Genomic DNA, 17352 nt, shown 5'->3' with positions numbered 1-17352 from the left:
CCTGGCGACACGGGAAACAAGTCGGTTACAAAGCCACATGCTCCAAACATAGTCTAACTTTATAAACACATTATGTACAGACATGAAAACAAGTATTAGGTCACAGCACCAAGCTCACAGCCGTTGTCTCTAGGAGGTAGCGGAAGAGTCACCGTGACTGTCTTCTTCACGCTTTCCTGTATCCTCCACGTTCCCTACCGTGAACATCTACCGACCTTCCAACCAGGGGTCAAACCAGAGATCATTTCAAACCTAACACTTTCCACCTGGTGCAAGGACAGGACGGGGAAGCCAGCCTCGCACCGCAGAAACGGGTGCGCGCGCACACACACACGCGCGCACACACACGCACACACGCGCACACACACGCACACACGCGCACACACATGCACGCACGCGCACATGCACGCGCACACATGCACACACGCATGTCAATCATAAAGCAGGCAAGAGAAAAGCAGTGTACGTGGCATAGAAACAGCAGATCAATGAAGTGTGCGCCGGCTGCCAGGCTCCAAGTTAAGAGTCCATTGTAAACAGCAGGTGGGAAGGTGGCGCCAGGGCGGGGGTGGGGCGCTGGTGGTGGGAGCGGACTTTGAGACTTCTGTGGGCAGATGGTGGTGGTGGCAGAACTGCGTTCATGTAGCTCACGCCACTGAGCTCACATGAAAAACAGGCGAGACAGCACATTGTACGTCATAAGCAACCAGTTTCTAGAGGAAAAGAAAAGGGCTCTGGGAGCCAGTGCCTCGCTGCCCACTGCTGTGTACCCAGGAGCGAGCCCCTCACCCCCCCAGTGGGGACTTCACTGCCCACCTCACAGGCTGGTAGAGATTAGGTTAGTTCACGTAAAACCACTTGGGATCATGCCTGGCACACGCTAAGCGAGCAATCAACGCTGGCTACCGTCGTCGTCACAGCACAGGCAGAGCGCGGGCGTTCTCCACGGCCTGGAGGCAAAGCGCCTGCGAAGGCGCCTCTCGCCCCGTGGCCTGGGCAGCCGAGCTCTAAAGAAGACACAGCACCCACAGCACCGAGCACCAGGCACTGACTTCTGAGGGGAGGGAGGATGGAAAGGGCAGGCTCATCCTGGGTCCCGGCCGGCAGGGGTCGCTGCAGGCTGGCTGGTGCCCTCCATCCAAGACCACAGCTCTGGGCAGGGGTGCCTGAGCCCCCCCGCCCCCCGCCCTTTCTCTCCCCACCCCCGCCCGAGGAGCATGGGGCTCTCCGGCTCAGGTCTCTCCTTAGATCTGCATTCCTCTTTGCTGTGCCCCATGGCAGGGGAGATTACTTAAGAAATGTGAAGGATTTAGTCATTAAAGAAATGAAGACGTTTGCCTCAAAGTTTGATTCTGGATTTTCCCCTAAAAACATCATGAGGCCATAAAGTGCTCACCGAGGGGGAGACCCTGTTGGGGTGAGGGCGGGTCAGATGGGCTCCTGGCCTAGGGGCCTCCTCCCCACTCCTCAGCAGCCGGGTCCGCAGCCCTCTCTCACATGCATCTCCCAGGAAAGGTCCGCACGAGCAGAACCCAACAGGGAAGTGTCCACTCGCCCGGCGGGTCAGCACCAGCTGAGTCAGCACAGCACGCACAGCCCGGCCGCGCAGCTCAGTGGTGAGCGTCGACCTATGAACCAGGTCAGGGTTCCATTCCCGGTCAGGGTTCCGTTCCCGGTCAGGGCACAGGCCCGGGTTGCGGGCTCCATCCCCAGTGGGGGACGTGCAGGAGGCAGCCGATCCATGATTCTCTCTCATCATTGAGGGTTCTCTCTCTCCCTCTCCCTTCATCTTTGAAATCAGTAAAAATATATTTTTTTAAAAAGTGTGGTACAAACTCCAGAGACCAACACATGAAGGACATGGTTTGATCTCACTCAATGAGTAGATTATTTTTTAATCACCTGGAATTCTAAAAGGCTTTTTAAATCCAAATTTGAAATCTAAAATAATGCAAACGCCTTCCTGCTTCCTTTAGTAACTCGTGTGTCAGCTACGGGGACCCAGGAAGGTGCGCATCTGTGCAAACACCGAGAGGGTGATGCCTTACTGTAATTAAGCATGGAAGCCTGAAATGTTTCATTCCTGAAACATGGGAGGGGACGAGGAGGACCCAAGAGGAAACGCACGCATGCAGGCGGCGGGAAAGAGGCCTCCCCTCCTGGAGCAGCGCGCGCTGCTTACACAGCGACGGCCTGCGTTCCATCCTTCTATTCGTCTGCCATTATCTCTAAATGCCTTACAGTTATTCCAGTTGTTAAAATCTACTGTCCTCGGATATTGAGGAGAAGCTCGGTGACACCAACGCCCTCTCGTTCCCTCTCGGACATGCATGGAGACACCACTTTTTTACGTTGGCTATTGCGTTTGCGAGATGTTGTCTTCCACTCGCTAGTATTGTGTGTGTTCCCATAGGAAAGGCAGTGATGAGCAGCCTGCAGGCCAGGTTTCAGGGGGAAACAGTAGCTGGAATGCTCTTACCTCTGGGAGCTCAGGCAGCAGGGAAATTAAATATTTATGCCAAGCAATTCTACCTTGTGACCCAGCTAAGAGCAACGTTTAAATGTACCCACCAAATGCACAGCAACCAGTGATGACACGGAAGAAAGTCTTAATTGCGAATGCTCATCAGCTGATAAACCAAGGCGAGAGAGTGAGAGAGCGCGCGCGCGCGAGAGAGAGAGAGAGAGAGAGAGAGAGAGAGAGAGAGAGAGAGAGGAAGGTGGGAGGGGAGAGAGAGGAGAGAGGGAGAGGAAGAGAGAGAGGGAGAGGGAGGGGGGAGAGAGAGAAGGGGGGAGAGAGAGAGAGAGGAGAAAGGGAGAGGGAGAGAGAGAAGAGAGAGAGAGAGAGTGCTGCTTCATCACCTGAGCACCAACATAAGCAACACAAAGGCGGGCCCCTCTCTGGTGTGGCCCTGACCAACAGGGAGAATAGATTATATGTAAAGTCCAGCATCGAGATGCCCGAAGGCGCAAACGCTGAAGGTCTGGGCTCCAGACAGGAGCTCAGCTCAGGCCGTGGGCTGAGTCGCTGCTCGGCCACCACCGGCAGGTCCTCGCCGGACTGGCCCCGAGCAAGGGGGCTCCTCGCAGACCTCAGCAGCCGGGGCTGCTCCCAGATGTGCCTCCGGGCGGAGGAAGCTGGGGAGTCCTCCCCCAACACCCCACCTCCCACTGCTCCCGGGGACGTGAGGTCACTCTCGCATCCAAAGGCCTCGAGGTCCGAGGTCTCCCAGACTGTGCTCCTCAGCGGCTCCCTCTTCACAGCGTGTCCGTCACCTCCTCCCTCCGCCCGGGGTCCCTGCCCTCTGGGCACCACTGACTGTCTGAGGCCGGATCCCAGACATCCCGGCCCTCCACCTTCATGCAGGTAACCCCGCTGCCCCGCACCCCCAGGCAGCCCGGGTGACCCCGCTGCCCCGCACCCCCAGGTAGCCCGGGTGAGCCCACTGCCCCGCACCCCCAGGCAGCCCAGGGCAGGGGCAGGTGTGGAAGATGCACCCCAGGAAGGAAGGGCGATGGAGTGGGAAAGGGGGGCGCTTGTGTGTGACCTCACGTGGGCCCCTGGTTGCAGCCTGAGGCAAACCCAGGGAGGGGCAGACAAGGTGTTCCCTTCCCCTCCTTCCCCTGGTCGCTGTGTCCCTCTGGCTGGAGGCACCTGGCCACCGACTGGGGATGCGGGAACAGGGACAAACGGATAGGGATGCACGGCTGGGCACATGGCTGACAGTCTCCACGACCACTCACTTGGGCGCCAACAGCCCAGCAGGCTCCCGGGCAGAGATAAAAGCATTTCACCAAAAATACTCTATTGGCAAAGGTGTGTTTTGGTGAAAAAATTCCCATTTCCTCCACCTCCTCAGCCTGGAGGTCCGCAGAGGGAGGGACGCAGCTCAGGAACCAGGGCTGGAGTCCTGGCCAAGCTTCCCTTCGTTTCCTAGCAACCCGAGAGCCTATGGCCTGGAGGCCACAAGACCTCCTGCAGGTTCAGTTTCCCAAATGCTTGTTGTCCCCAACCTGAGGGGAGTCCTGGTTAAGCTGTCAGCTTCTGGGTCCAAAAACCACCTCTGCTCATAATTATTCTCCGACTCGCATATCGTGGGGAAAAAGTCAAAGAACTGAATGATATTTCCAGGCAAAAACACAGAACGCCTCCTCCCATCTGTGCTACTAATACGAGCAAATGTGTTAACCCCTCAGCCTGTTCAATCAGAACATCATTGATACTGAAGGTCCCGGCTCATTAGCAATAGGTGGTATTCATTCTCAGATACCTAAACCCAACTGAAAAGTCCATTTTACAAATGACATTGCACCTGTTATGTTAGTATTTTCACACACTGTCATGTTTGTGATTTGATCATATACTAACATACTCGATGCAAAGACACTTTAGCACTTAAAGTCCTGCGGTCACCGATAGCCATCGGAACGTTAACTTTTATATGTGCTTTCGTGACAGTACAATAAGGTCATCGGTAAACGACCTTCCAAGAAGGAAGGTCAGCGAGGACAACATTCTGTGGCGAATACAGAGTGGCAATGGCTAGGCAGGCTCCTGGAGACAGATGCTGGCCTTGGACAGTCACTAACACACTGCTGGCCACTCGTGTGAACCAACTCCTGACACCACCCCTCACGGACCCGGGAGGAACGGATGGCGGGAGGCGCCAGCAGCCCGTCCCCAGGGCCAGAGCCATGCAGCCACGTGGGGGGTTTGCAGAGGTGCTGCTGCCCGCACAGCCGAGACGGACTCCAGCCACGGGGGTCCGTGCGCTCGCAGGCTGTCAGCCGACTGGATGCACTGGGCTCCTGCTCACTTACTCACAGAAATCGTCGCCTGCAGGGACGCTGGCTTTCACGGACGCACGCATATCAGTGCGGGTCCTGGTCACAGTGCGCTTACCAAGGTTTTGGAAACACTGACTCTGAGGCATAGAGATGGATATTAATTTTGTCCTGAAAATGTCACTTCCCAAGAGGCTGAACTGAATCATGAACATCTCGTTTAACGACAAACACGAGGTGTGTCTGACGCGTCTTCACAGACGGAGACGGGGTGAGCGCTGGTCCCCACGTCTCGGGTGTTGGAGCGAAGACTGAGCTCTCTGTGAAGACACCCTCCCAGACAGTTTACACGAACGACCCACCCACCCCTCCATGCGCCTCCTCGGTGCCAATTACCCCCTAAGGCACCACGTCAGGGGCCACGCGGGTCTCGCAGGAGAGTGGCCGGGCCCCAGCAGCCGAGTGTAGCTGGGTGACCCTCCAGGCAGCAGGACCAGAAAACACCCGTTTAAAGTGCCAGCCCCTGAGACCAGCCCTGAGACCAGCCCCTGGGACCAGCCCCTGAGACCAGCCCCTGGGACCAGCCCCTGGGACCAGCCCCTGAGACCAGCCCTGGGACCAACCCTGAGACCAGCCCTGGGACCAGCCCTGGGTCAGTCCTGAGACCAGCCCTGAGACCAGCCCTGAGACCAGCCCTGGACCAGCCCTGAGACCAGCCCTGAGACCAGCCCCTGGGACCAGCCCCTGGGACCAGCCCTGGGACCAGCCCTGAGACCAGCCCTGGGACCAGCCCTGAGACCAGCCCTGGACCAGCCCTGAGACCAGCCCTGAGACCAGCCCCTGGACCAGCCCTGAGACCAGCCCCTGGGACCAGCCCTGAGACCAGCCCTGAGACCAGCCCCTGGACCAGCCCTGAACCAGCCCTGAGACCAGCCCCTGGACCAGCCCTGAGACCAGCCCCTGGACCAGCCCTGAGACCAGCCCTGAGACCAGCCCCTGGACCAGCCCTGAGACCAGCCCCTGGGACCAGCCCTGAGACCAGCCCCTGGACCAGCTCTGAGACCAGCCCCTGGACCAGCCCTGAAACCAGCCCCTGGGACCAGCCCTGAGACCAGCCCTGAGACCAGCCCCTGGGACCAGCCCTGAGACCAACCCTGAGACCAGCCCCTGGACCAGCCCTGAGACCAGCCCCTGGGACCAGCCCTGAGACCAGCCCCTGGGACCAGCCCTGAGACCAGCCCTGAGACCAGCCCTGAGACCAGCCCCTGGGACCAGCCCCTGGGACCAGCCCTGAGACCAGACCTGGACCAGCCCTGGGACCAGCCCCTGAGACCAGCCCTGAGACCATCCCCTGGGACCAGACCTGAGACCAGCCCTGGACCAGCCCTGAGACCAGCCTGAGACCAGCCCCTGTGCCGGGAGCCGGTCCATGCTTGCTGTTTCAAGGGACCTGGCATATATGGCATACTGTTCTTAATATGTTTGCTCACCTTCTTGGCACTATGTGTTTTAACCAAGGTCTCTGAGAAAGGTTGTTTCCCCAGGTGGGGATTTTCCCCTGAAGTTAGGGAGGGAATAAAACCTCTTAACTAGTGCCAGGTGGGCAATTAATCACTTTAACTACGAACAATCAGAACCTAGAGACAGAACCTAGCAAGAGAACATGGCAAAAGATCCTGGACTGAACCTGACTACAGAAATTGGCAAGAGAACCTGACTAGAACCTGGTGACTGAACTTGGCTGGAGATCCTGGAGAACCTGGACTGAACCTGGCTGGAGAACCTAGCAAGAGAACATGGACACAGACCCTGGCAGGAGATCCTAAGCAGAACCTCTCTGGAGATCCAGACCAGAACTTGGCTGGAGATCCTGGCTGGAGATCCTGGCTAGGCTGCTGATCAACTGAACACTGTCTCTGTGTCCTTCCTTCTTCGCCGACTCCATCCACACCTTTGGGGACCCCTGGACCTGCTGGGGTTGGACCCCGGCATCTGGCGCCCGAACAGGGACCCCTAGGTAAGCCCCACTCTCGGGACGGATAGGACTCCACCATAGGAAGAGGGTGGATAGTCTTCGCCGACTCCGTCCACACCTTTGGGAACCCCTGGAACAGGATTCCCCTAGGTAAGCCCCCCTCCCCCCATTGAGAACCCCACACTCGGGACGGATAGGACTCCACCAGGGTACTGCAGACCCCCCTATAGAGGATAAGTAGGGTAAGAAGGTGGATAGTACAGAACTTAGATTGAGAAGATGTGCCATACTGAGTCCAAAGAAAGAAGACTCTGTATTGATCTTTAGATTAAGAAGATGTGCCATACTGTGTCTAAAAAAAAAAAGACCCCGTATTGATCTTTTAACACATATGCTTGCTAGCACAGGAGTTAAGGTTACGCCCAGTCAGATGGAATGTTTTATACAAGAAGTATGTCCATGCTTTTCTGAGGAAGGAAAGGTGCCGGAAAGGTAAATGTAAAGGCATGGGAGAAGGTAGGCCCAAGGAGCCTTATCCTTAACCCCACTGCAGCCTTTCCACCCCGGGAAAGTGCAGGATTGGCAAGCTCTCCCTGGGGTGATAGATCAGGACTCAGGTAATAGCGGAAAGCGCCAATCCTACTCTTAAAATGGATACAAGAGAGCATTTCGGGGTTTTCTTTTTAATGCCTGCTTTTAAAAAATAAAAAAGGGGGAATTTGCCGGGAGCCGGTCCATGCTTGCTGTTTCAAGGGACCTGGCATATATGGCATACTGTTCTTAATATGTTTGCTCGCCTTCTTGGCACTATGTGTTTTAACCAAGGTCTCTGAGAAAGGTTGTTTCCCCAGGTAGGGATTTTCCCCTGAAGTTAGGGAGGGAATAAAACCTCTTAACTAAGTGCCAGGCGGGTAATTAATCACTTTAACTACGAACAATCATGCTTAAGCTACATAATCTTTACTCCCTGGAATGGAGATAAGAAACGCCCTAACCTTTGTAATAGAGATTGATAGGATTGAATCAACTGGTATAAATACAGATGTAACAAGACAGCAAGACTCAGAACTTAGAACACAGAACTGAGAGACAGAACCTAGGCACAGAACCTACACAGAACATTCTCTAGAGACAGAAGAACTTCGCTGGAGAGAACATGGCAAAAGATCCTGGACAGAAACTTGCCTCAGAACCTAGAGACAGAACCTAGCAAGAGAACATGGCAAAAGATCCTGCACTGAACCTGACTACAGAAATTGGCAAGAGAACCTGATTAGAACCTGGTAACTGAACCTGGCTGGAGAACCTAGCAAGAGAACATGGACACAGAACCTGGCTGGAGATCCCAGGCAGAACTTCGCTGGAGATCCTAACCAGAACCTCTCTGGAGATCCAGACCAGAACTTGGCTGGAGATCCTGGCTGGAGATCCTGGCTAGGCTGCTGATCAACTGAACGCTGTCTCCGTGTCATTCCTTCTTCGCCGACTCCGTCCACACCTTTGGGGACCCCTGGACCCGCTGGGGTTGGACCTCGGCACCCCTGGACCAGCCCTGAGACCAGCCCTGGGACCAACCCCCAGGACCAGCCCTGAGACAAGCCCCCTGGATCAGCCCTGAGACCAGCCCCCTGGATCAGCCCTGAGACCAGCCCCTGGACCAGCCCTGAGACAAGCCCCTGGACCAGCCCCGGGACCCACATGCAGGACGTCAGGGCAGCCCCCAGGCAGAGAGCAGGGGCAGCAGGAAAGGCCGAGGTGGGCGCAGCCTCGGGGAAAGGGTCGCAAGGACACAATGGAGAGTTCTGGAGGACACTTCCCAGCGCAGGGACACCGAGCGTCCCAGCCGTACACGGAACCGCACACAGGCCTACGGCTCAGCACACGCAGGTTTGACATTTTCACCGTTCTCGTGGGTCAAAGGTCACACGAGAAGCACAGAGAGAACTTGACCCAGAACTGCAGCCCGAGTGACGGACTGGGGACGCTGTTCTACAGACGGAGATATCATAACCCCCGGCTGCTGCCGCCCGGCACTGGGCCACCTGCATGGCCAGCCTGCAGACAGCGAGTTCACACGCGTCCCCGCAGCGAGCGGAGCTGCTCTGTGCCAGGCGTGTGCGTGCAGTGACGCGCTCCGTGGGGTCTGCCCTCTCCAGGAGGGTTCTGGGCAACTGGGGAGTCTAAGTGGAGCGTCACCTCCGTCCCTGCTCCCACGAGAAGGCACAGCAGAGCCACAGCGACTGCACAGAGAGGCCACGCTCAACAGGAAGCCTGCCAGCCTGTCCTCTGGGTTCTGGGAGGTTCCATCGCCAGGCTGTGCGTCCCCCCCTCCCCCCCCCCCGTTTCCCCGCCCCCAGGACTCTCTTCCGCAGGAAGCACGAACGAGGCTCTCTGCAGCCTGCTGGAGGACAGGCCACCCCCTCCCCACCCCCTCCCCCTCCCCACGCACTCACCATCCCCCCTCCCCTCCCCCCCCACGCGCTCACCATCCCCACCCCACCCCTCCCCCTCCCCCTCCCCACGCACTCACCATCCCCCCTCCCCTCCCCCCCCACACTCACCATCCCCCCTCCCCTCCCCCCACGCACTCACCATCCCCCCTCCCCCCCCCCCCACGCACTCACCATCCCCCCTCCCCTACCCCCCCCACGCGCTCACCATCCTCCCTCCCCTACCCCCCCCCCCACGCGCTCACCATCCCGATGCACTTGCGCAGGATGCTCCAAATGCTGAAGTCGTTCCTGGAGAACATGGGGGACGGCAAGCTCGTCCTGAAAAGGAAAAGAAACCAAGACTCAGCTGTGATGCTTTGACGCAGGAAGGAAAGGTGCTGCCCCTCTGAGAGCCACAGGCAGCGCACCGCACAGTGTGGGGGGCGGGGGGCGGGGGGCAGGGGGGCCAATGGGAAAGGGGGCATCTGTGATGCTTTCAACGATAAAGGTAAGTTTTTAAAAAGAACAACAAAGTGGGTCGCAGACGGGGAAGCAGGGGGGTCTGGGCAGAGCCCTGCTCCCTGCCCTCCGACCCCAGGGGTCCCCACGGACCAGCGCCCCGAGCTTCCCTTGTGATGCCTGGGATCTCCGTGGGGTCCGCTGCTCGGGCCCCCCCAGGGGGTGCCGTGCCCTCACCATCTCCTGAGACTTAAATAAGCGATTGTGCTCCAGGTTGTAAATCCTGGAACTAAGCCATCCAAGAGCCTCGTTTAGTGGTTGTAAGAAATGAAACAAACGATAAAACCAAGTGAAAGTCAGGCCCTGCACCATGTGCATGCGGGGTCCCCACAGACGCCAACAGTGAGTAGCACTTAGCAACTGCAGACGCATGGGACCCTCAGAGTCAGTCTGCAAAGGGCGGCTCCCGGCCCTCCCCGGAGGCAGGGGGCGGGGCCTGAGCTGCAGCCCTGAGCTCAGCCTCAGGAGGCCCCAGCCCAAGGGAGCCACCCGCCCTCCCTGCCCACAGGGCAGCACCACGTGGGGAGCGAGGGCGCTGGACCAGGCCCTGAGACTCCGGGATAACAGCGCATCCTTTTCCACGACCTCAGGCCAGGCCAGGGCTGCTGGCCCGGCCGCCATCTGAAATCCACCCCCATCACGAATATATGCAACAAAAATTACCTCCTAAACAACGTCTATAAATGAACCGAATGAATTTGAGTCACATTTTAAGGTTTTCAATAAATAACGCGGTAAAGCCTCCATGTGAAGTTCTCCCGACGGCTTTTCCTTTTTCAGGGACAGGCACTGCTCCCGTGGCAGGTCCGCCCGCTACAGCCACATTTTCCAGGCCCAAGCCTGTGCGCCTGGGCTTGAGCCCTGCCACCTGCCACCTGCCGTGCAGTGCGGTTTGGGAGCCGCCCACCAAGGACACTTCCATCTCGTCTGTGGGCGTCAGTCAGGAGCGTGGGGAGGCCGAGGGGCGTGAGCCCGAACAGGTGTGAAGACGGAACGACAAAGGCTTGCGGTAAAGGTATACGCTGCTCTTCTGAAGGAAGGCAAAAGCGGGCGGGAAAGAGAAAAAAGAAACAGTATGGAAGCAAGAAAGCAGAAGAGACCCTGGCTGGTGTGGCTCAGTGGATAGAGCGTCGGCCTGTGAACTGAAGGGTCCCGGGTTCGATTCCCATCAAGGGCACAGGCCCAGCTTGCGGGCTCGATCCCCAGTGGGTGGTGTGCAAGAGGCAGCAGATCCATGATTCCCTCTCATCATTGATGCTTCTCTCTCTCTCCCTTCCTCTCTAAAATCAATAAAAATATATTTAAAAATAAATGAATAATAATGAAGTAAAATGTATAAGCCAGGCAGAGAAGGCCAAGCACCACATGATCCCACTCATATGTGGGATCTAATGAACACAATGAACTAACAAGCAAAACAGAGACAGGCTCATGGACGAGAGCAGGCTGACAGCTGCGGGGGGGGGGGGGGGGGGGGGAGGGGGGCGGGGGGGGGGGGGGGGGAGGATTGAGCAAAAAAAGAGAGAGAGCTCAAGGGCAGGACGACAGTGGTGATGCCGGGGAAGAGGTGCGGGAGGTGAGAGGGGTGCAGGGGGACAGGGGGACGATGGTGATGGACGGAGACTTGATGGGGTGAACACGCCGACGACGTGCTATGGATTGCGCACCTGAAACCTGTATCATTTTGCTAACAGAGTCACCCCCATGAGTTCAATAAAAAGGAAAAGAATTTTAACAAAATGCCCTGCCAAAATAAATCAGTAAAGTCCCTGAGACAAAACAGTCCGTAACCTAATCATCCAGAAAATGCTCAATCTTCCGCAGTATTCATTTAAAGAGGCAGAGGGAATACATGGTTTTAAATTCGGTAACAGATTTAAATTTTTTAAATTATTTAAACGGAGAAGGATCCGTTTCCATCTCTTGCCGCCTCTCCTGCTGCGGGAGGCGGCCCTCAGAACGAGACGGCAGAGCGGCGACCACACTCGGGGAAACGGGGCGCGCTCTCCGCCGGATGGCTCCGAGGGCCTTTCTCCTGCTCTATGCGCCCTTTCTCTCCCAGAGAAGCACGCCGTACCAGGGGCCGAGTGCTGTCCTGGCTCCGTTTCCACCAGACAGATGGCACCGGGCCGTCCCTGGACCACACAATCGCTGGGTTTCAGCCAAAGCCCGTCACCGCTGTCCTCCCGTGTGACAGGGCTCCGTGCGGCCCCCCAGGCTCCCGGCCCACAGAGCTGGAGACAGACCCCAACTGAGCCCAGCTCACCTGTGAGGCTGCCCCGCCCACGCTTCCTCTGAAAAGGACACCCTGCCAGTGCAGGTTTGGGAGGTGCTATGGGGGCAGGCGCTTCGTGAGGCTCGTCCTGGGGGGCCCTGAGCCGCAGCTCCTCCATCCACCTGGGGGACCCCTGCCCCTGCCCCTGCTGCAGCGCCGCCCAGTCAGGCCCGGGCGAGGCCCAGCGGCTTTTCCCACTCGGACCCTGGCCCAGACCTCCAGCTAGGAGCCCAGGGGTCTCATCAGATGGCGGTGGAGACACACGGGAAAGCCCTTTCTGTCTTGTCGTTTAACAGCTCTTAGTATCAGCGGTTCTCCACCTGTGGGCCGCGACCCCTTTGGCGGTCAATGACCCTTTCACAGGGGTCGCCTCAGACCATCCTGCCTAGCAGATATTTACATGACGATTCATCACAGTAGCAACATGACAGTGATGAAGTAGCAACGAACATAATTTTATGGTTGGGGGTCACCACAACATGAGGAACTGTATTTAAAGGGCCAGAAGGCTGAGAACCACTGCCTTAGTATTCTTCGTTTCAATGTCTCATGACCTGGGAGAAAGTGCCAGAACAGTTTGGTCCAGATAACATTGAAAAATAAATTTATATGTTTTTATTGATTTCAGGGAGGAAGGGAGAGGGAGGGAGAGAGAGAGAGAAACTTCAATGATGAGAGAGAATCATGGATCGGCTGCCTCCTGCACGCCCCACACTGGGGATGGAGCCTGCAACCTGGGCCTGTGCCCTGACCGGGAATCGAACCGTGACCTCCTGGTTCATAGGTCGACGCTCAACCACTGAGCCACACCAGCCAGGCACATTTTTCATTTAATTGAAATGATGGAAGAGAAAACCCCAAATTAATTTTCTTGTGCTTCAAACATTCCACTGGCGTTATTAAATGGTGTTGAAACTGACCTGCGGGCACTCCTATCCCAAATCCCTTCTGGATGGCTGACCGCTCTGACTCAGAGGTGCTGCCTGTCAGCAAAGGGACTGTGAAGGCAACGCCAGCGCTCAGGAGTAAGGCGGGCGGACAGGAGCCTCACAGCCCTTTCCCTGCCTCTGCCCCCCTCCCCCAACCCGGCTAAGCGCACAGGCACCTGCGGCTTAACTCCCCGAGGTCAGGGACTGTCTGTTCACTGCACCCCGCACCGGGCACAGTGCTCTGCACGCAGCAGGCTCAACACTTCAACATAAACGGTTTCATCTAACGTCCATTTAAGTTTAAATGGGGGCGGGGGGGGGGGATATGGGTAAGTGGCAAGTATGATACGAAAACACAAATAATCAAATCTTCTGTCTCTAAATCTCTTTTAAAATTTTCCAAATCAAACTCCTTAACACACACTTTCAATTGCACTTCACAATTAAACATTTGCTCATGTTATTACATATTCTGAAAAGATCATAATTTTAAGTAGCAAGATACTAATTTGCATATTTGGGGGAGACCTAATTTTAACCTCTGATCAAAAGAATGAACTAACAATCTAAGAGAATGATTTCACAGAGAAGCAGACTTCAGTACTCTGTAGAACTCTAGTACTGGAATGGCAATGTGCACGCGTGTTCACATCATGCTTTGTGCTTGTGTGTCCACCTGCAGTTATTAGAGATTTATCACCTCTCTTCACAACTTTCAGAAAGAATTCCCTCCCCCAAGCCCCAACTTTAATAGCACCCCAATGCACAGCTTGTATTTGAATCTCATCATCTTCCATTTCAACTGCACTACTGCTGTTACATACACACTCAAATTGAACCAGTATTCCAAATTATGAAGCCATTAGAAGTAACTATTAAATTATATTCACAAAATTGAAGACTAGAGTTTTAAAACAATGTTGTAAGAAGTTATTGTAGTAATAAAAGGTCGTGTTTCATTTTCACAAATGATGCATAGTCTCACTGGAAACAACCTTTCCACAGTTTATCAGGAATACAGTTTGCAAATCTGCACGTTAAAAAGGCTGAACAGGAAGTGACGCCAGAAATCTCACCCGACGGGGAAACGTCTCACGTGGCGTGGAAAGCACGTCCGTTTTGGAAGTTCCTCCTCTCTCCCTGCTCCCTCCTGTGAGGACAGGGGCACGTGGAGAAGCAGCAGCCCCGCTCGCCCTCCACCCACTTCCCGAGGGCCCTCCAGGCGCCGTCACAGACTCACTGCCGAGCCTCCGCACTCACCGCAGCTGTGAGTGCCGGGAGAGAACTGCCGTTGGTTTTCTACTCATTAAGGATCTAGGCTCCCACAGGGCATTTTTATATAAGATAACTAGAGGCCCGGTGCCTGAAATTTGTGGGGGGGAGGGGGGGTCCCTCAGCCTGGCCGACACCCTCTCCAACCTGGGACCCCTCGGGGGATGTCCAACTGCCGGTTTAGGCCCGATCCCACTGGCAGTCGGACATCCCTCTCACAATCCGGGACTGCTGGCTCCTAACCACTCCCCTGCCAGCCTGATCGCCGCCTAACCGCTCCCCTGCCAGCCTGATCGACACCTAACTGCTTCCCTGCCATCCTGATCGCCGCCTAACCACTGCCCTGCCAGCCTGATCAAACGCCTAAACCGCTCCCCTGCCAGCCTGATCGACGCCTAACCCCGCTCCCCTGCCAGCCTGATCGACGCCTAACCGCCCCTGCCAGCCTGATCGCGCCTAACCGCTCCCCTGCCTGCCTGATCGCCGCCTAACCGCTCCCCTGCCAGCCTGATCGACACCTAACTGCTTCCCTGCCATCCTGATCGCCGCCTAACCACTGACCACTGCCCTGCCAGCCTGATCGACGCCTAACCGCTCCCCTGCCAGCCTGATCGACGCCTAACCGCTCCCTGCCAGCCTAGATCGACGCCTAACCGCTCCCCTGCCAGCCTGATGACGCCTAACCGCTCCCCTGCCAGCCTGATCGACGCCTAACCGCTCCCCTGCCAGCCTGATCGACACCTAACCGCTCCCCTGCCATCCTGATCGCCGCCTAACCGCTCCCCTGCCAGCCTGATCGACGCCTAACCGCTCCCCTGCCAGCCTGATCGACGCCTAAACCGCTCCCCTGCCAGCCTGATCGACGCCTAACCGCTCCCCTGCCAGCCTGCCAGCCTGATCGACACCTAACTGCTTCCCTGCCATCCTGATCGCCGCCTAACCACTGCCCTGCCAGCCTGATCGACGCCTAACCGCTCCCCTGCCAGCCTGATCGACGCCTAACCGCTCCCCTGCCGCCGCCCGCCTCCTCCGCCAGGCCCCACCTCCGCTGTGCACGAGGCCATCTTGTGACCACCTGAGGGCGTGGCCACCTAGGCTATTGTTGGTACAGATTTTCCCATAACACTGACCTGGAAAAGGTCATCTGCTGACTCTGAGAACTTCAATGCCGTGTTCTTCTCCGGAGAAGAGCCTGAGGAAGCAGCGCTGTGGGTGACGGGCGGGCAGGTGAGGGCCAGCGGCCCAGGGTGGGCCCGGACTACTCAGGGCACCGAGAGCCCAAAAGAACAGAGAAGCAGCAACTGCTGGTGGTGGCCTGTCCCAGCCGCTTCCCCTTCCTCCCACCCAGGGCCCGGTTCTGGGAGGAGGCGCCTTTCCGGGTCCTTCCGCCTGTCGCCACCAGCCTCCAGCGTGTTCCTGACGTGTGTGTGCGTTCCCTTCGGGCTCCTCCCGGCTGCTGAGCGGAGAGGACGGCAGCTCCGACGGCTCATCAGGCCCGACCGCGCTCCTGGCCTCACCGCAGCTGTGCTCCCGGGGCCGGGCGACCGACGTCCCCCCGGAGGAGCGGCCCCCAAGCCGGTCTGCACTGAGGAGAGCGTCGCCCCGAGGAGCCGTCTCCAGGGAGGCCGACGCCCGTCACCCACCCCCTCGGACACCCTGCGCGGCCAGCTGGCGGGTGGGGTCCCGGGGAGAACGTGTCCTGCAGCTGGTTCCGTGGACACACCTGTGGCCCCGACCGGCTGAACTGCAGGCCTTGCCCGTCTCAGGTCAGGACGAGGGGAGACTCATCCAGCCCGGCGAGCTCACGTCCACGGGACCTGCCAGCCCCGCACTGGCCGCCGCAGAAGGGGCTGAGCCATGAGCCGGACACGTGTTCCTTCCCTGTACGCTGTCGCACGAAACCCACACAGAACGGCAGGATCAGAGGCCGGGCCGGGCCTCACGCGGCACCGCAGGGAGCCGCTGTCCGGTGCGTCTGCTGCTCCGAGCTCTGTGCGGGCGGCAGTTCGCGGACCCATAGCGGCCCCGCAGGACGGAGGGCGGTAACTCTGGCGGCGACGGCTCCGGCTCCGGCTCGGCTCCGTTCCGAGAGCCAAAGCCAGGAGCCCGCGCTGCCTGCGCACCAGCGCACGATGCGGGCGAGCGGCGGCCGGTGCCGCACCATCAGCGCTGCGAACAGCCTCGAGGCCGGACCGCGGCCAGCCGCCTGGTGGGCCGTGTGTGGCAGCCCCGCGGGCGCGGCGGGAGGGGCAGAGCCCGCGCTCAGACCGGCATCCTCCTTCAGACCGGCATCCTCCCTCAGACCGGCATCCTCCCTCAGACCGGCATCCTCCCTCAGACCGGCATCCTCCTTCAGACCGGCATCCTCCCTCAGACCGGCATCCTCCCTCAGACCGGCATCCCGGGGCCCAGCGCGACGCCAGCCGGAGAGCACGCAGGCTGATGCCCTGGCCCGCACCGCGCGGGACCTCCCTGCCCTCAGCACATCCAGGCGCTCACACCAGAGCCGGGCCCGGGACACCCGCCTGGGAGGGGCCCGTGTGGAAGCGTCCACTCGCTGCCCGCGGAGACCTGCTCTGCTGAGAGCCGCGGGCGGCCCCAGACACCACTGCCGTCCTCCTCAGCGCGGCGGCCCTCGCGCCCCTCCCCTCCCCCTCCACAGCCACAGCCCCTCCCCCCTCTCCACAGCCACAGCCCCTCCCCCCTCCACAGCCACAGCCCCTCCCCCCTCTCCACAGCCACAGCCCCTCCCCCCTCTCCACAGCCACAGCCCCTCCCCCTCCACAGCCACACGCCCCTCCCCCCTCTCCACAGCCACAGCCCCTCCCCCCTCCACAGCCACACGCCCCTCCCCCCTCTCCACAGCCACAGCCCCTCCCCCCTCTCCACAGCCACAGCCCCTCCCCCCTCCACAGCCACACGCCCCTCCCCCCTCTCCACAGCCACAGCCCCTCCCCCCTCCACAGCCACACGCCCCTCCCCCCTCTCCACAGCCACAGCCCCCCCTCCACAGCCACAGCCCCTCCCCCCTCTCCACAGCCACAGCCCCCCCCTCCACAGCCACAGCCCCTCCCCCCTCTCCACAGCCACAGCCCCTCCCCCCTCCACAGCCACACGCCCCTCCCCCCTCTCCACAGCCACAGCCCCTCCCCCCTCTCCACAGCC

The 17352-nt window shown here is 58.6% G+C and overlaps 1 protein-coding gene across 9 annotated transcripts in view; it reads right to left on the bottom strand.

The window, feature by feature from the left end:
- The window catches only part of OSBPL1A (oxysterol binding protein like 1A), a 107040-nt gene that overhangs the window by 13392 nt on the left and 76296 nt on the right, over positions 1-17352 (bottom strand). For all 9 annotated transcript variants that reach the window (XM_036321053.1, XM_036321055.1, XM_036321054.1 and 6 more), the window contains one exon: positions 9456-9531. In XM_036321053.1, coding sequence (XP_036176946.1) covers positions 9456-9531 — 76 coding nt within the window. The remainder of the gene's footprint in view (positions 1-9455; positions 9532-17352) is intronic.

This window comes from Myotis myotis, unplaced genomic scaffold (assembly GCF_014108235.1).
Source record: "Myotis myotis isolate mMyoMyo1 unplaced genomic scaffold, mMyoMyo1.p scaffold_m19_p_9, whole genome shotgun sequence".
NCBI lineage: Eukaryota > Metazoa > Chordata > Mammalia > Chiroptera > Vespertilionidae > Myotis > Myotis myotis.
This window is presented reverse-complemented; position numbering and strand designations above follow the sequence as displayed.